General features: G+C 44.9%; 1 protein-coding gene across 4 annotated transcripts in view; it reads left to right on the forward strand.

The window, feature by feature from the left end:
- The window catches only part of TJAP1 (tight junction associated protein 1), a 40,251-nt gene that overhangs the window by 12,612 nt on the left and 9,642 nt on the right, over positions 1-17,997 (forward strand). For all 4 annotated transcript variants that reach the window (XM_072927222.1, XM_030268542.4, XM_012572454.5 and 1 more), the window contains exons 3-6: positions 10,354-10,448; positions 12,561-12,614; positions 14,695-14,853; positions 17,883-17,911. In XM_072927222.1, the coding sequence (XP_072783323.1) occupies positions 14,728-14,853; positions 17,883-17,911 (155 nt within the window). In that variant the 5' untranslated portion in view covers positions 10,354-10,448; positions 12,561-12,614; positions 14,695-14,727. The remainder of the gene's footprint in view (positions 1-10,353; positions 10,449-12,560; positions 12,615-14,694; positions 14,854-17,882; positions 17,912-17,997) is intronic.

Consider the following 17,997-nt stretch of genomic DNA (forward strand, 5'->3'; position numbering starts at 1 on the left):
GAATGACATGGATGTGGTGTTGGCCAAGGAGGAAGTACAGCTGATTATTGGCCTTTTTCCATCCTGTTGGTGAGTTTTAATATGTTGTGGAGAGAAAGTCACTAACTCCTTGTTTTGGCTTCCCTGCTCTGAACTTCAAGACTGTAGGAATCCAGGCCTCTGTGCTCCTGTATCTGGGCAATGTGTTCCTCTGGCTAGAGCTGTAACCATCGCAAGCAGCTAGATCTCCCTCTGGTGGAATAGAGAGTAGACGGCACTGCTACGGCTGGACGGTAAAACTGGGAATTGGTCTGATCCTGGGCACATTGAGCAGATGTGGGGTTTGTCCAGTTGAGACATTCCTTAGTCCAGAGTCACAGACTCAGCAGAGCCGCACTCATGCAGCTGCATGAAGCTGAAGGCGTGAGTGAACAGCTCACTGTTGATACTGAGCAAACACCTTGTCTGTGCAACATCTGCCTGGCTATATGCTGGCATTGCTCCATGGTCTTTGCCCTTAGATGAGCTGTGAGCTACTAGCTCTTTGTGTTCTCGTCTAACACTTGACCAAAAAAAGGTACCTGGAATGTGGTGGCTTGCTTTCTTTAAGGTATCTGGGGTTTATTAGTCCTCAGTTTGAGCTCCTTTGAGGATAGATGATTTCACTTGTAGCTCAACTATTTTGCATTCCCTGCTTGTTCTCTGAAGAGCTGCATAGGGTTTACTTATGGAAGATCTACAGGAGGGAGCCCAGTGTAGGGGAGGAGCTTGTGTGTTTAGCACGACTAGAAAGGAGTGGTTTTCCTTAACCTTAGAATAATTAATGGACTTATGCTATCCCAAAAGACAACAGTGGTAAAGGCATTTCAGTTTTACAAGAGCAATGCCAGGCAGGGGATGTGATGTAGACTGGAGAAGCTGACCTTGTGGTAAAACTTGTGATGAAAGAAAGTGATGGGCCTTTCCTGCAATTGCCCCTTGAGACAATCGGTGCTCATAATTAGCTCCAGCTGAAGAACAGCACTGGTGCTAGCAGTGATGACAGATGTGGAAGGAGGTAGTTAATGGGAGCTCTCTCTGACTCATGCCACAAAGAGAAGTTGTGTCTGGAGGAAGTGCTGAAGCAGCCCAGCTTGGTCACAAGTGGGGAATCTGTGGTTATCCCCCTCCAAGGGAGGAAGGTGAACCTAGGAGGTACAATACAGTATATAAAGAAGGACAAGCAGTGCAGTCCATGACTGCTGGTGAGAGGCAGCCTCCCTGTGCAGGGCAGGGGGTGGAGGTGTGAGTCCCCTCTGCTGTGGCTGGGATCCTGCTGTTAAAGGACTGACTGGAGCCCAGGGGAATAGGGAGAGAGGAGCCCTAGTCAGTTGCGTGCTTTACACAGGTCATCAGTGAAAGATAGATGGGTGGATCTGTTTGTTTTTCCTAAACTGGATTAAGCCATGTTGCTTTTCTGTGACTGAACTCAGAATGAAGTCTCTCAGTAATTCAGTGGTGCCGAAGACTAAGAGAATCATTAAAAAAAACCCAACCAAAACCAAAAAACCCAAACCAAACAAATGAGGCAAACTGAAGTAGATTAACTACAGGACCACACCAGAGAAAAGAGAGAAGATGCTCCAGGGTTACATGCTGCTTCAGGAGCCATGCTGCTGTATTGTTTACAGAATTGAGACAAGTTTTGTGCCTATTCCTGCTCCTGGCTCTAAATATGCTAGGCCAAAAGCATGGATTTGAAAGCCATCTTCTTGTTCTGCTTTTGTGGCCTGTTGAGATGACTACTGCCAGTGTGTACAGGAGTGGATGCTCTAACACTCAGCATTGTGCCTGGATACAGAGGCTGAGTGGAAGTCAAGGAGGAATACTTGTTTTAGCCTCCAAAGTAGGCAGTGCCTGCGACATGGGTTAAGTGGGAGATCTCTGTGCCTGGTAGGAATCCTGCTTTGCAAAGGAGTCAGTAGCAACACCACTTGTAACCTCTGGGAAGAGAAAGGGCCAGGATTTAATCAGCTTTGGGAAAGGGCTGTGATGACCCCTTTTCTCTTTCATCCCTTTGGCTGGATAGTTTCATTCCTCAAACACCACTTTGCATCTCTCAGTACTGCTCTGCTTTTCCCTGCCAGCTTACAGCAAGTTATTGCTCATTGTAGGTGATGCAAGGTACAGGCAGCTTGATTGAAGAACACCCCGCTGCTATCCTCACACAACACTGGTGTCACTAGTTCTACTTCATTATGCTGACTACTGTATGTATTCAGTGCTGTAGAGATCATAAAATATTTCTGTACTAGATCTTATCTGATGACTAGCATAGAGGATGTTTCGAGTTCCCATGGCAATGCTTCTGAATGTGTTTCTGTCATCAAAGAAAGAGGGACTTCCAGATGATGAAGGTTTGAGGATTTTGTCTGAGAAAGGGGATGGTGGTGAAGCTGCATATTATTTGTTTGCCTGCCTTTGGATGTGCCTCTGACTGGTATATAATCTGGAAAGAGAGGAAGCTGACATTTGGCTCATGGCAGAGATAGTCTGTGTCATGCAAACAGCTGGACCCCTGGACATGCTTAACTGTTCAGCTACAGATGCAGCTGCACAATCACCCAACAGTTAAGCCTGTACCATTCTCTGCCTCTCATATCTGGCCATCTGCTAGGGAAAAGCTAATTAAACCAAAATGATTCTTGCTGGGATTAAACCCCAGCAGCAGAAAAAATTGAGTATAGTACAAATATTATCAGGGATAAGGGATATCAGGGATCAGGGCTGCTGCTTTATTTGTTCTTATAAAGAATTGCAGATTATTCAACTCAGTTGCTGTCAGGTAGGTGTTTAGCTCATGCACACTTTCTCTTTTCTGTCTCAAATCAGTCTTGTTTTAGGTGCAAGTAATAAGACTGTCTTGCCTTTTTTTCTTTTCTTTTTTTTTAGTTGTTTCTTATGTCAGCTGAGTCAGTTTTTCTTTAACTTGCAATTTAATGCAAAACCAGTGCAAAAAAAATGTTTTTTTTGTACTAGTGCCTCGGTTTCTTTACTTCTGGAATGGAAATTGTTCCTACCTTGGAATGGAAATTGTTCCTACCTTCTTTGCATGTATTTATGGTGACAATGAATCCTAGACTTGGTGCGGGGCCACATAACTTTATAGTTGCACCAGTGTGAATATGAGACTTAAGACCAAACAGTTTATTGCAAAAATATATCTGCAGCCCTTTGAGAATTGAAGTTTAAATTTTATAAAACCAAAAATTTGTCTGTTTGGTTCCTTTAGCAGCCAAACTCTTGTGTACCTAAAATCTTTGATGCCATGTAATCTGGGCTTCAAAATAGCTCTTTCAAAAAAAAAAAAAAAAAAGATAAGAACTTACAACTGAGGTTGATTTCAGGGCTGCTCTGTGTACTTAAGTAACAGTTCACCACTTTATTCAAAGTTGTGGCACAATTTAGTTTCTGAAGGCCAATGAGGGATTTAGTTCTCTTCAAGGTGCTCTGAGAGGATTCTTGATGATGTCTTTCTGTGCTAAACTTGGAAAACTTGCAATGAAGAGGAAGTTAGTTCTACACATGGTAGCTCAGAGACAGCAGTAGAAGGTGGCCCTGAGGAGAGAGAAATGGTTGTGTTGCTGGAATGGATGTGAGGTAAGTTTGAAGAGGCACAATTGAAAAAGCAGGTAGAGATGAAAGAGTACCAAGAGAATGAAGATAAATTAAATCTTGATATCCAGGAGGAAGAGTTTGTATAGTTTTTAATGAGCAATGGAAAGAACACTACTAATTTTAGAATTGTTGAAATTTAATTTTTACAGATATGTTTCCTGGGGAAACACTGTGAGAACTGAGATGAGAGATGACGTTAGAGTGTGGCTTTGTAGCATGTTATGTCTGTGACCTAAGATTTGGTTTGTGTATGTGCTTACCCCACAGTTAACAGGAGAACATATTTTGGTAGAAGAGGGTCAGTAGTGAGACTGTGCCTGGAGGCAGTTAGATAGCGTGCTCTAACTCCACACTCCAGTTCACTCAGATAAACTGTGGGTGAGCCATACCCTTAGGAATGGGCAAGTGGGGAACAGTGTCTTCCCAGAACTGCTCCAGGGATGTTAGACATCAGCAAGCAAAAGATGTGTGGGAGTATGGAAAACAGTGTACAATGTGAATATTTGGGATCACCTTTTCCATGTTGCTTGGGGAAAGTAAAGAATGTATTAAGCTATGCTGGTCTGAGCGTTGTTATGATGTTTATTTGGCATAGGATTAATAAAACTTTCAAGACATATAAATGTTGATAACCGTTAGTGTCTTAATATACCTTGTATAGTGTAGTTAGTTTATTTTGATCCTGAGAGAGGCCACACTGTTGTGGGTTTGGGTTTTTTTGGAAGAAAAAACCCCAAATCAAACACAAAAACAACAAAGCCTTTGGAAGTAGAAAAGAGCAAAAAAGGGTTAATGTCAATATCGGTAAGGACTTTGCCATTGCAGGGAAGTGGTACTGATTTAACTTAATCAGATTAGAGACAGCTGTGATTATATTAGTGCAGCATTCCTGTATAGGCATCTTTAATTTAGTTTGTGTCTTGTATCTATCTATTTAAGTAGTTTCAATATAAAGTGCTCTTAAACTGAATTAAGAACATTCGCCCAGGAGCGTTATACTGCTTTACATTATTTTCTAAGTCAATTTAATTTAGTACAGTGTATATGTAGACAAGACCTTGGGGAAAAAGCTGATCCCTTTTATTACTTGCTGTCATGTTTGGCTGCAGCCATGTGATCGTGGAATGAAAGAGCCTGTTGTGGTGCATGTTGGTGGAGGATGGGCGAACTGATCATTGTGAGCCTTTGTACAACGTGGTCATTCTTAGCCCTAGTGTTCAATTAAAGTAGGTTGATCCTTCTTGTAAATGAGGCCTTTTCCTGTCTAGAGCAGATGTGAGACCCCTGTAATGTTAAGTTTCATTCTCAGCCTACAAATAAAAGTGCCTGCAACGTGGTTAGTGTCCTGTCTGTTCAGTCAGCAAAAGCAACATCTTAAAACCTGGCACAAATGTTTAATGTTTGAAAAAAATCAGATGGCTGACAGGTTTGAGATGAATTTTGCTACTTTTCTTCATCCATAGCTTGAAATAAACGTCACCCAATTTTGACTCTGTTTCCTTCCTGATCTGTGTCTCCCAACAGTATGTACCACCTGCTATATGTGGTGACTTATACACAAACAGAACTTATGGCCAAGGAATAAATTTGTACTGCAGATGTCAGTTCTCTTTCTGTTTGAAAAGGATAAATCTAGTCAATACATCTTGTGTTCTGCTTGCTGGTAAAGGCTCTATGGGAACAAAACTGGCATGTGAATTACTCTGCAAGTGTGGTTGTAGTGATAGCATTTCAGAATAAAGCTGACTGTTGTAAACAGCCATTTTATTTTTTGAATTTGTTTTTGTCAGCACCTGCAAGCATTAGACCTGGACTTAGCGCCTCCTCAGCACTGCAGATGCTCTGCAGGCTAGGTCACTGTAGCAATTTGTCCATCTGTTCTCTGTAAATAATGCAAATAATGTGCTCTGCTCCACTGTTCCACTGTGTAGATACTGCGTAGTGTGTCAGCCATCTGTGCATCACTGAGAGTCTTGGACAGAGGGCATGTTGTAGACAGTGGATTGTGGCAAGTGCATCATTGAGTGCTCCAGCAATGGAGCATTCTCTAGCATTACTGTGTCTCTGCTAGAGGGACAGCTGAGTGACATTCAGTTCCTGGCACTGAAGAGATGGAGATTGCCATTTGCCCAGAACTTTGGAACCAAAGCTTGAAACAAGAGGACTGCTGATATTAATTGCTGGGGGCTGTGTGAGACTCAGGGAATATTTACAGGGGCTGAGAATCTGCCTTTCAGTAGTTGAAAAATTTAAGCTGCTTCTACCTTGTCCTAATTAAATGCCTTTTATTTTATGCTCTAGGAAGGTAATGTATGATTATCCCTCTTCTTCCCCTCCTACACAGCACAGGATATGACAGAGGTCTGGGAAAGGAGTTCCTGCATGATGATATTCTACAGAAATATTCCTCTTCCACTTCTCTTCAAATGTTTGCTTGTGGTAGCCATTCCCCTGCTTGTGTTAGAGAAAGTTTAAGGCCATGGCTCCCAAATTTCCTTCATGTGACCTATCAACTTTATCCAGATACATGTTGTTAGAGTATGAAGATTTGATTTTCTAGCTGGGTTCAGACACGTCCAGAAACTTGAGAGTTTTCCTAATCTCTGTGAGTTTTTATCTAATGTTCTGGTATTTCTTTAAATTTCTGAGCAATATACTCCAGAAATCTTCTCATGGGAGATCTTAAAAGAACAGGTAGGAAGACAAAGTGAGGAAGGACATAACACCTAGGGTGCTAAGATGAAGAGACTGAGAGTTTGTAGCCTAAACTACCTTGTGAGCGTTGGAAGGATCACTGAACAAACTAAACACGCTTCTGGTGTGTCAGCAGTTCTGAATGAGAAGCTGTTATTAGTCCTTGATGTAGCTGTCTGTGCTAAAGGTAGCTTGGAAAATGACCTTTTGCTGAGCTGGTTCTTGTGCAATTTCAGGTGTAGCCATTAAAGGTGGTTCTATGCTTTATATGTATTAAAAAGCTGGTGCTCATTTCCTGGTCAAAATCTCCCCTGGGTATTTTTATTCTCCATTAACATTCCTTCTGGGGATTGAATTCTGGTCCTTTGCTTCCTGTCCTGTTCCTGTTCAGATGTTAATCAGCTGTTGCATTCTCTTCCAGTTACATGTTAGTGATGCTAGCATTTCATGGTCAATGTTGACCAGTCCTGGCTTCTATAAAAGAATTAGGGAAGCTAAGCTACCCTTAACACAGCAGAGAGTAGATAATTAAATGCACATTTAAGGGTGTGGAGTGCAACTGAATTGTGGGGACTGAGATCTATGTGTTGTGTAAGGAGAGAACAGGACTGTAAGAAAAGGGATAATTTTTAAGAGAATTCTGCATGGTGCAGTGGACGTGACTGATACATGATATGTCCTGTGGTATTTCCATTCAACAGGAGCTATGTATGACTGGAGTCCAGGGATTTCATTTTCTTTGGAAATGTCTTAGGTGTTAAGTAGGGCTTGTTACATGGACTGTTGTTCAACAGCTAGCCTGATCCCTTTTTCTTGATAGCTCTTGGAATTGTTCTCATGCAGAGAACAGAGGTTTCTGCCTAACAGTTAAGGTTAATTGGTATGGAAAAGAAGGAATGAGCAATAATCCTCCTGAAATTCTATTTTAATCCAAGAGTCACTATAATGCTATTACTCAGATCTGAATCGTGATCATTAACATGCAAGCAGAGCTGAAATGTGAGTCTGCACTTGGAGCTGTCATCCTTTTATTTTAAAATGAGCTTCAACATAGCCAGCAAGTAGAATGGATCTGAATATTCTTTTGAGGTGCCTTCTCTGAATGAAAAGATCTCTCTCATTAAATGTTAAAGGGCCCTTTAATAACCTTGCAGTCCTTTTCTATTGTGCTTGGCACCAGCAGTCTAGGTGTGCTGATTTTAATTTCACACAGCTTGTTTTCCTGTCCTGGACAGACATCCCTTGGTGCAGTTATTGCATTGTCCATCTCCCTGGTTAGTTGTCTTGGACAGGCTTTCTGCAGGAGCTTCTCAGGTAGTGTGGCTTGAGACCTCTGAAATCTAAGGTTTCCTCTATACATAAGCACAGGAAGGCAACTAGACAAAATTCTCTTGTGTTTGTTTTTCATGAAGCTAGTCAGGAAATATTGATACCTCCTAAAGCAGGATGTGCCAATATTCTGCATTGGATATGTGTGCAGAATATAGGTTGGCCCACGGAGAGCAATATTCCAGGTTAACTGTGGTGATCAGGTATGTGTCACAGGACATTTGGTTTTGTTACCTGTGGGTATTGTACCTGCAAGTATTTGGAGTGTGCTGACTCTGATAGCCACAAAAAAATCTTTCTGTAGTGTTGCATTAGAAACAAATGTGACTGTGATTGTTATGGAATGTGTTTTTTCATTAATACAGGTTTATCTTTCTGAATAAAAAGCAGCGCAAAAGAAATGCTGCTGTTAAGAGGAAAAAGCTGGAAAGGTGATACAGTACCTGAAATAAGAAACTGTATCTGCATCATAATCACTGTATTTCTCTTGAGGAAGGGTCACTGCTGACCCTCAGCACTGGTAAGAAGGCTGTTTTACAAGGTCAGAAAAGGCAACACAAGAGAAGGTGATGATGAGGAAAAGCCTGCAAGTCCTCTGCCTCTTTACAGGGAATGTTCAGCTGCTGCAACTACAAGCAGGCAGAAGTTGTGTGCATCTTAGAACCAAAGTGTTGGCTACCTCAGGCTTCAAGGGACTTCCCAAATATGAGGAAGACACTAGGTGCCTACAAATGTTGCCTTTTTTTATTTCTCTTGTTCTTTCCCTTTTTGTCCAAAGCATTCCTGTTTGAACCTTCCTTTCTCTGCTAGGGACCTCTTTCTTGTTACTGGAGATAAAGCAATGCTCATGGGTGGTGGTGTGGTTTTGTATGCATGCCAAGTGGCTGTTTATTCTGTACAGGGCCCACAGAACTGTCTTAAGCAATTCCGTGTGAGATGACATCTGTTTGTGGTGTGTGGTAAAGGTTTTGCCTTTTTTAGATAACACAGAGAACAGAGCTAGCCTGCAAGTGGATTTTACACTGAGGGATGCTCTCTGGTAAAGTCAGCTAGAGTTAAGCTTGTGAGCTTGTGTGCTCCCTGTGCAGCTGCACTCTCACTGTGTTGTGGTTAATCCCAGCTGGCAACCAAGCACCACGCAGGCACTCGGTCACTCTCCCCTCTGCTCCCACGGGGATGGTGAGGAGAACTGGAACAAAGTAAAACTTGTGGGCTGGGATTAGAGCTGTTTAATAATTTAAATAAAGTAAAATATAATAACAGTTATAATGGTGAGAGGAGAGAGGAATAAAACTCAAGGAAAAACAAGGGATGCACAATGCAATTGGTCACCACCCGCTGACCAATGCCCAGCCTCTTCGCAAGCAGCAGTTGGTCCTTCCCAGCAACTCCCCTCAGTTTATGTCCTGAGCATAATGCCATTAAGTGTGGAATATTCCTTTGCTTGGTTTGAGTCAGCTGTCCTGACTGTGCTCCCTCCGAGCTTGGTCAGCTCCCTGCTTCTCATGCATGTACGTTGTCACTGGCACAAGAAACTGAAAGTTCCTTGAGTTAGAGTAAGCACTGCATAGTAACAGCTAAACCATCGGTGTATTACCAACATAATTCTCATCCCAAATCCAAAACCCATCACTGTACCAGATACCAGAAAGAAATTTAACTCTGTCCCAGCTGTAACCAGGACATCGTGTCCCTGTGAAGAAAGAGTTTGTGTGTGTTTTGTCAGTGTGAGCCTTGTGGCCTTAGTAAGCCATTCCAGTGAAGCTGTTACTATCCGTGACCTTAGAAATCATACTGGAACAACAATGGGTAATAGCTAGAAGACAATAGAATTGGACCTAGTGCAGGTGATAGACTGGTAGAAAGAGGACTGTAAATATTAAGGAGCATTACTGATGAGAGGTGGAAAGGATGGATAAAAAGAACTAGGAGTTTAAGTTTCCTCTTGCATTACAGTGCTAATTGAAATAGCTGAAGAGCTGCCTTCTGCTGTAGCTCCAGGCTAAAATTGAGCTTCTGCAGGGTAGTCTTAATGTGGACTTGACAGCAAGCTCCTTCAGAGAGAGACTTGTGAATAGTGCAATGAGCAAAATTAGTGCCTTCTTCTATTTCTGGATATTACCTATATCCATTTCTGCTTTGGAGCACAAGATCCATCTGTTCTGCAGAGAGTATCTGCTCCTCTCTGAACAGAGGTGTGGTGAAGTGAACCAACTCGGTATTCTCACTCTGTGGTAGCAAGAGATGCTCATTGTAGATGAGGAGGCCTTTGCTGTGCTGTTCAGTGCCGGGATGTCTGCAAAACAAAATTAGGTTGATGCAGAAGAGTGGTTGGAGCAGAAAGACAGTGGCTGGATTCTTGATGGTGGACAGGAAAGCAGGTGGGGAAGCAGGGACCCCTGGAGCTATGTAGAAAAAACAGCTGCCTTTTTGAGGTCAGTTACTGGTCTGCACAGGCATCCTGCTCAGTGGAGAGACGGTTAAAAGACCTGTGCTTTCTGGGATACAGTGAAGACATGGAGCTTTTACAGTGGAGGCATTTTACCTGGCATTAGATAATAGTCTGATGGTGCAGCAGTTTGCTGTTGACTTCTGCCCTGTCACCTGGCTGTGGGTTGCTATGAGCATGCCTGGTTGTTTCCATGTTTTGTGCTGATAGGTGACTGACACCAAGTTTCCTTTCTCATGTTTCAGGAGCTGTTTGCCAGATGCTGCTGAATACTGACAGGAGAAAGCTGACTCAGAGACAAACTACCAGAAATGTTTGGACACGTCGTCACTTTGGATCTGTAAGTCCTTGTTTGAGGGAAAGTTGCCTGGCAGCCCTGTGAGTTTTTAACTATTTATGGAAATTCTCAGATCATGAGGGTAGATTTCAAATCCTGGTATGTTTTCCAGGTAAGTGGGGATGAGATGGCAGGTAGCATAGTTGCTGCCTCTAGGGTAGGAAGCAGAAGAGTTCTGTTTGAGCCTGAGGAACAGTGTGCTGAGAGACAGGGAGGCCTTTGGCATGTTTATTCTGAGCACAGCTGCAATGGAAACTGCGTGGACCCACTGGTGCAGCTGTTCCTGGAAACCTCTGTCTGTCTGTCATGTGGCTGGTGGTTATGCCATGATGCTGAACCATCTTCTGCTGGGAGTTGATGGAAAGCAGATTCAAACTATGCTGGTCTGATCCTTCCTGGATGTGCATGCTCTCCCTCTCTTTCTCCTGTCATACTTTACAGTTTGCCCCACAGAGCAGTTCCACTGTGAAGCTGTTGTGAAGCTGTTTTTCCGTGTGCTAGTTGAGACCCGACTCCAGCATTGTAGCAAGGAAGGTGGCCAGGCAGCTTGTTGGGGCAGGGCCAGCACTGGGGCACCTCTACAGTTTGTTTTGGCAGAACTTGATTTTGCATGGTCCTGGTTGCCTGTTTGTTCCTTTCACCTTCAGTCTGACTCTCCGTGTGTATGTATAACTGCTCCACACCCTGCCTCCTGTCCCACCTTCCAGGGCTTCATGCCACTGACATGGAAAAAGTAGCACAGCAGCAGTAGTGCTTCAGGGAAAGGAAGGCTTTACTGATGTCTCTCATGCCAGTGGCAGAGCGATGGCCACAAAGCTGCTCTCTTGCAGCTGACTAATCCAAATTACCCAATTCGCTTTTTGTAGTGATGGGTACCTGTTGTGGTTTGATTTCCACTGGCAACTAAACATCACACAGCTGTTGGCTCACTTCTCATCCCTCAGTGGAATGAGGAGAGGTTTGGGAAAGAAATAAAATTTTGTCAATTGAGATACTGGCAGTTAAATGGGACAGAAAAGGAAGGGGTCATAATAAAATAAGTAGAATATACAAAACAAGGTATGCACAGTGTAATTGCTCACCACCTGCTGACCAATGCCCAACCAATTCCTGAGCAGTGGCCCGTGGCCACCTTTCCCCCTAGTTTGTATATTGACCATGATACCATATGGTATGGGACATCCCTTTGGACTGTGGGGGTCAGCTGTCCTGGCCATGTCACCTCTCAGCTTCTTGTGCCCCTCAGCCTACTCACTGATAGGGTGAGAAGCTGAAGAATCTTTGCCTTAATGTAAACACTGCTTAGCAACGTCAAAAACATCAGTGTGTTATCAACATTATTCTCATCCAAAATCCAAAGCACAGCACTTACTAGCTACTAGGAAGAAAATTAACTCTATCCCAGACAAAAACAATTAAATACCCCAGGCGTTAAATACCCCAGCCAGAGAGGAAGGTTGTTTCTGAACTTGTTTTGTGTCCATGGTTGGCTGGATATTTTACAGAAGCCTGTTAACAGCAAGGTAGAGTATGATATGCTGCTTGATGGCAGTCAGAGAGTAGCTTGCCTTCCTCCCTTGTGGAGGTGTGGGTTATCACAGCTCTAGGCACAAATGTTTTGGCTCAAACAAAAGCCTGATAATTGCCAGCTCATTTGTGGGTGAAAAGCACTCACTTAAAAGGATGAGTGAGATAATTGTTAGCATCACCAAACCTCTGTGCTGAAGGCTTCACAGTTAGTATCCCTCTAAGAGGCAGGGAAGATTAGCTGGGAGGGTCCCATTCTAAAGGAGGTGTGTTTAGTCATTTCTGGAACCAATGTTGCTTTGAAGCCATTGCTTCATAAATTTTGAGTTTATGTGATTCCAGTTGCCTGAGTGCCTTGAATATTTCCTTGCCGTGTGCCTTTCCGGCTCTTGCTGGGCTATGTGGCCTGGTATTTGTAAGTTCATTTTCTTTACATTCAGAAGATCTGATGTGGGTTGAAGCAGGTGCCTGGAATGAGTGGCCATCCCAGTTGTCCTTCGCCATAAATATTCCCTATGCCTATTTATGGGATGAAATTTCAAGCTGGTTGTTTTGGTGGATGCTAAGCTATTTGTTTCTATTCTTCAGGTCATCTGAGTGAGTGTCCTGGCTTCATGAGGCTTTGAATTTGAGCCCAGGCTGGTAAGTACTCATGTCCTTGTGAACTAGAGAAATGATTGTGATTTCAGCTGGGCATATCTTCATGCACATCTCCTGTCCTTAGCCTGGCAGAAATTGAGAGAAGAGTCCTCTAGACCACCTGTTTGATAGTGGGCCATTTACAAACCTTCTTCTGGCTTTTCTCTTTGAAAAAAGAGAAATGTCTTCGCAGCAAATCAGACCTATCTGCTTTGCTTAGAGATACAATGAAATGTGCTTTTGGTATTATGGATGTAATTTTTCTAAAATATTAGATATTTAGAATCTCCACTATTTAGAAAATACTAGATATTTAGACTCTCCACTTAGGAGGGTGACTTTGGAGAAATGACTGCAGCAAGGGGAAGTTCCCAGCATTCTGATGGGGAAGATTTACAGGTCAGTCCTAGAAAGTTTTTTGTGTTTGTGGAAAAGTGTGAGAAACTTTTGTGAGCTCGTGTTTATAGCAGAGTGAAGGATGGTTTGTAAATATACCTGTGAAGTGTAAAGCCTGTTATGGCTTGGGACTGCTCTGTGCTTGGTGCAGACGCCTCCCACTTGCCTTCCTCTCAGGGGACTCAGTCTGGGTGTCAAAAGAGGCAGCTAGGTAAGACTTGGAGAGAATTTGCAAGGCTCCATTTAGACTCTTACCATGTGAAACGCCACTGTCCAACACACAAAGTAAGTGAAGTCTGCTGGGTCATGGGCCCCGTGGTAGCCATCGACTGCAGAAATGTAAAAAGGACTTGTGTTGCCCTGCTTGTAGAAGTGGGGAAAGAGCGTGATCTAAATGGACACAGGTCCTGCACTTTGAAGGGCTGCAGGTCAGGTGCTGAAGATTGCAGAGGTACTAGGCTTGCTGAGTGTAAGGGTCCCGCAAGGGGAATGAGAACTGGGCACTTATTCCAAATATAGGACAACTATGAATGTTGCACATGTTGTCACTGAGGGAAGTCTGGTATTGGGCTCTGCAGCACCTGCTTGATAGCTCTGAGATTTCTTGTCTTGTGGACAACAGAGTGGTTGACATTCTGGCTGCTTGTGGGGAAGTCTACCTGCCTACAACTGCAGACCTAGAAGATTGAAAGGAGGGTGTTTCTTCCATGTGTACAAGACAGCTGCTTTTCTTCTACCCTATTTTTTGCTCTTGTACTGTTCCTGCAGCAGGAAGAATCCCAGCATAGCTAGGGTGAAGAACCTAATCTTTCCATTAGTGGTACAGCTGCATGTCTACATACTGTGCACTTATTCCCTCTAGGGGTGGTGAGGCACTGGTACAGGTTGCCTGGAGAGGTTGTGAACTCCTCATCCCTGGAAGTTTGAGGCTGCATGGGGCTCTGAGCAGCCTGGTCTAGAGGAAGGTGTCCCTACCCATGGCAGGGGGGTTGGAATGAGATGATCTTTAAGGTCCCTTCCAACCCAAACTATTCTATGATTCTGTGTTGCAAAATCTGGCCTTAACTACCAAGGGGTCAAAACCACTGCTCCCTAATTTGATGCCACCTGTAACTTGGGGGTTGTCTTTGTCTTTTGTGCCAGAGTAATCAGTTCTTCTTTTAACAAATCTCCTGTGGTCTGCTGCACTGGTCCCAGTGTAAGCCAAAAAATACCGGGCTCTTTAATGGCTGAAGTCTCCTCCCACATAGTCCCTGCTGACAGTGACAGGACATGATCAATAACTCCTGCTCCAGCTGTCACTGCTTGCCTGTAAGGCTTGCAGTTTCCATATTGAAAAAGGCCTTTCCTAAAGAGCCTAATCAATATGCTGCTGTGAGGTCTGTTCTCATTTGCTATATATAATCCGGACACACAACTACGTGAGTGAGCGTGTGTAGAGGGGGGAGAGGATGTGCCAGCCCTCTGCTCTCACTAGCTGGGAGAAGGACACAGCTGCCTCTTACTTTGCTCCCTCTCCTGCAGCTGCTGCTCAAGGCTTGTGGCTATACCCTTTACCTGCTCTATTAGCACTCTGCATGGGGACCTGCTCTGGGACTCCAGGGGAGCCAAATTCCTGCTGGGTGACTTCTAGGGTTTGATGGAGCAGCTGTGACTCTCTCTTGTGTGCACTTTCTGCTGTTGGTAGGTAACCCGCTTTCAGAGCCACGCAGGTGGGAGGATGTCGAGCACGGCCCCGTCAAAGAAGCCTTACCGCAAGGCGCCCCCGCAGCATCGCGAAATCCGACATGAGGTGCCCATCATTCGTGACAACCAGGATGGAGTGATCTTGGCTGAGCAGAGTCAGGTAACAACTTGCCGGGTGACAAAGGGCTTAACACCATTGCACCAGCAAATAGGGTTTAGTTACACCGAGGCAGGCCAGCTCGAGCAGGCAGAGGGGTTTGAGGTTGGCAACCTGAACTTCTCCTCATCGTGGTCCCTGGAGTCCAGCAGTGAGAAAGAAGTGGCAGGGTGCAGAGCAGAGTTGAACATCAAGAGCCAGACTGTCTCTCCAGCACTTCAGCGTGGTGGGAAGATGGGGCAGCGAAGTGGGAAGCGGTGCCCGAACCGCAGTCGCGGGCACCGTAGCAAATTTGTGAGCCGTAGCATGGAGACCATTCTGGTGTCTGGAGATGAAAGACACCATCCCACTTGCTCTTTCAAAAGCAGAAGCCTGGAACGCTCACTTATATTTAAAGAGCCTCCTGAAGTCCTGACACCGAGGAAGTTTCGTATCTCCTCTACACACCTGCCTCTCAAAGGGATCCTGAAGCAGACCAACATGACTGGCTCATGCCCTGAGAGCTTATGCAAGTCCCACTCAGTAGAGACACTATGCCATGATCGTGGCTCACGCAAATACAGTGATCCTCAGCTCTGCCTCAGCCCTAGGGAGAAGCGCTCCCTGGAGCAAAGCAGCAGCAGGGCCGCTGACTCTGTCAAGCGCAGGGAGAAGATCACAGAGGAAAAACTGCAGTTCTCCAAATTCCTGGATGAGATTACCCAGCGGGTGCTGAGTCCCAGCCGCTTGCGCTCACTGGGGGAGACCAGGGGAGCAGAACAAGACCAGAACTCTCCCCTTTTCCCTAGAAGCTCCATGCAAGAAGGCCAAGGGGCAGGTCGCCTAAAAGGGGTCAAAACCAAGCATGCAATGGAAAGATCCCCCTGCCCAAGCAGAAGAAAAGCAGAAAAGAAAAGTGAGGGGCTGGGAATGGCTTCGGGCCAGAGAACGTATGCTGAAGAAACTGAGAGAGTTTCCAGACTAAAAAAGAAACCTGTCCTTAGGAGGAAGGACAGTAAGGGAAAACTCCTTTCCTTGGAGAGAAGGGTAGTAGATGTGTGTCAGTATGAGCTGCAGCAGCTGGCAGACCTGGGGCTGGCAGGGACAGCCTCTGGGCAGCAGCATTCACTGTCTTCATGGAAAAGCAGTGCAGAGGGCAGAAGGGATGAAAGCAGTCCCTGTTCACAGCTATTACAGCCACACCATCAGTGTGTTAAGCTTGGGCAGAAGCGTACAGTGGAGCCACACTACCCAGAGAAAGGATCCTGCTCCACTCCAACATGCTGGAGTCCGGAGGAGGGGCCTACCCCATCTAGATCCTCCCCTTCCTTCAACCTGGCACTAAACAAGGTAGGTGCCAGGGTCACCGACTTGCAGGCAGGGCTCTCAGAAAGGCCAAACCCCTATCTGGATCTCATCTAGTCTGTAATACCAGGGACAGAGACTGAGAGCAGGCCCCCAGACCTCATGTTGTGGGTGCTTAATCACCAGAAGTTGCTCTCTTGTGGGTGTGTTAGAGGTTGGGTATATCGTCCTGGGAGTAACCAGCTTCCCTTTGGCCCCAGGAGTTAAGGAAGGAAGGTTCTCCACACTGCAGACTTCCCAGGTGTTTGCTAGTTGGAGGCCCTTCAGGCTGCTGAGTAGTAGATGTGTGCAGGAGGCAGGCAGCTCCATTGTCAGGAGGTGCTGGGATGTTCCTAGTGCTTGTGTGTGCCCTGTGCCTCAGGATACTTGATCTTTGTATGATGGCTGTTTCAGGTCCTTTAAGCTTTCTCCTCTTTCCTTTAGCCTGCTTTGAGGCAATGCCATTACCTTGTATTAATAAGAATCACATTATCCCCTTTGCCCGGTCACTATCATCTGCTGTTTGTGTATTGTGGGGGCAAGGGAGGCAGTTGGTAGGTAATTCTGTGTGAATTAACTGATTGCCATGTGCAGTCAGGAGGTAAGAAAATAATGAATTGATGCTTTGCTCTTAGGAGCAGGAGGGTGTATGCAGGTGTTAAAGACCATTCTTTTAAAGTGTGAATTAATGAAGATAGCAGCTCCATGATGTCTTAAGGCCAGAATTGGGATGCTGTATCTTATGGAATTGTTAGCAGCTCAACAGCCTCGTCCTTGGCTGTCTGACATGGTCTCTCAGCCCAGAGCTGACTGTGACACTTAATAGACTATCAGAAGTGTGGCTGCACTTGGCTTTGTGAAGTGCTCTTGGTATCAAGCACCAAAAATAATCTATGGGCAGTTTGGACTTTGTGATAATGGTTGGAGACCTGACTTTCACAAAAAAAAGTTGTTTCTAGTGCTAATTAAATATCTCCAAGACATCCTGGCAGGCAGCAGCCATCTCATGGGTTAGCACAGAGAGTTCAGAATAGCTGAGCTGTGTGCTCTTGTCACTGCTCTGTCTCCTTGTTCTGCAGGGCTCTGATCCAGCTGTCTCTGGGGATCTTGCCCATAACATTATCTTTTACAGGCTTTCCTGACCTTTAGTGTTTCTTCTGCTATCCTAGAATAGTTACAGTGGTTGGTTTCAGGTCTGCAGAAAGAAACCTTTTTTTTGCAGCACAGTCTGGATCATATAATTGGTAGCCACATTTTTCAGCTCCCAAATGATTCTTGCTCGTGATTTTTGTGGGGCTTCAAGGGCTCCACAAGTGATTGCTGTGGTGACTAGTGAATCCTGTGTATGCTGGCCTGTGAGATTCCTGCTGCCCACCAGCTGTGGATGTGGAGGAAGCTGAAAGACCTGCTAAGGTGGTGATGTTACCAAAGAGATGCTGAGATTGCAGCATGGGAGGGTAAAGTTACCTAACTTGTGTGTTGGTTTCTAGTCTTCTACCCTGAACCAGAACACACAGTGTGTTTTGGTATCAGGCAGCTGAGCAGTGTGTACAAATCCTTGTAGTTCTAAGCTTGCCTAGGATGAACTGTCAGAGCAGGGGAGGAAGAGTCACAGCTGGGGTGTAGCAACCAGGACTGCCTTTTAGAACAGTGTGAGAGACCAACTCCTCTTCTAAAAGAATCTCACAGCTGTTTTCTTCCCTGTACAGGAACCCTTGACGGATGCAGAAAGGATGAAGTAAGTGTCCTGCTCCCCCTTTATGCCTGTCATACTGGAACTGTCTGGGTGCTGATTCCTCACATCCTGTTTGTGCCACCTGTGCA

This window comes from Taeniopygia guttata, chromosome 3 (assembly GCF_048771995.1).
Source record: "Taeniopygia guttata chromosome 3, bTaeGut7.mat, whole genome shotgun sequence".
In the NCBI taxonomy this organism is placed as follows: Eukaryota; Metazoa; Chordata; class Aves; order Passeriformes; family Estrildidae; genus Taeniopygia; species Taeniopygia guttata.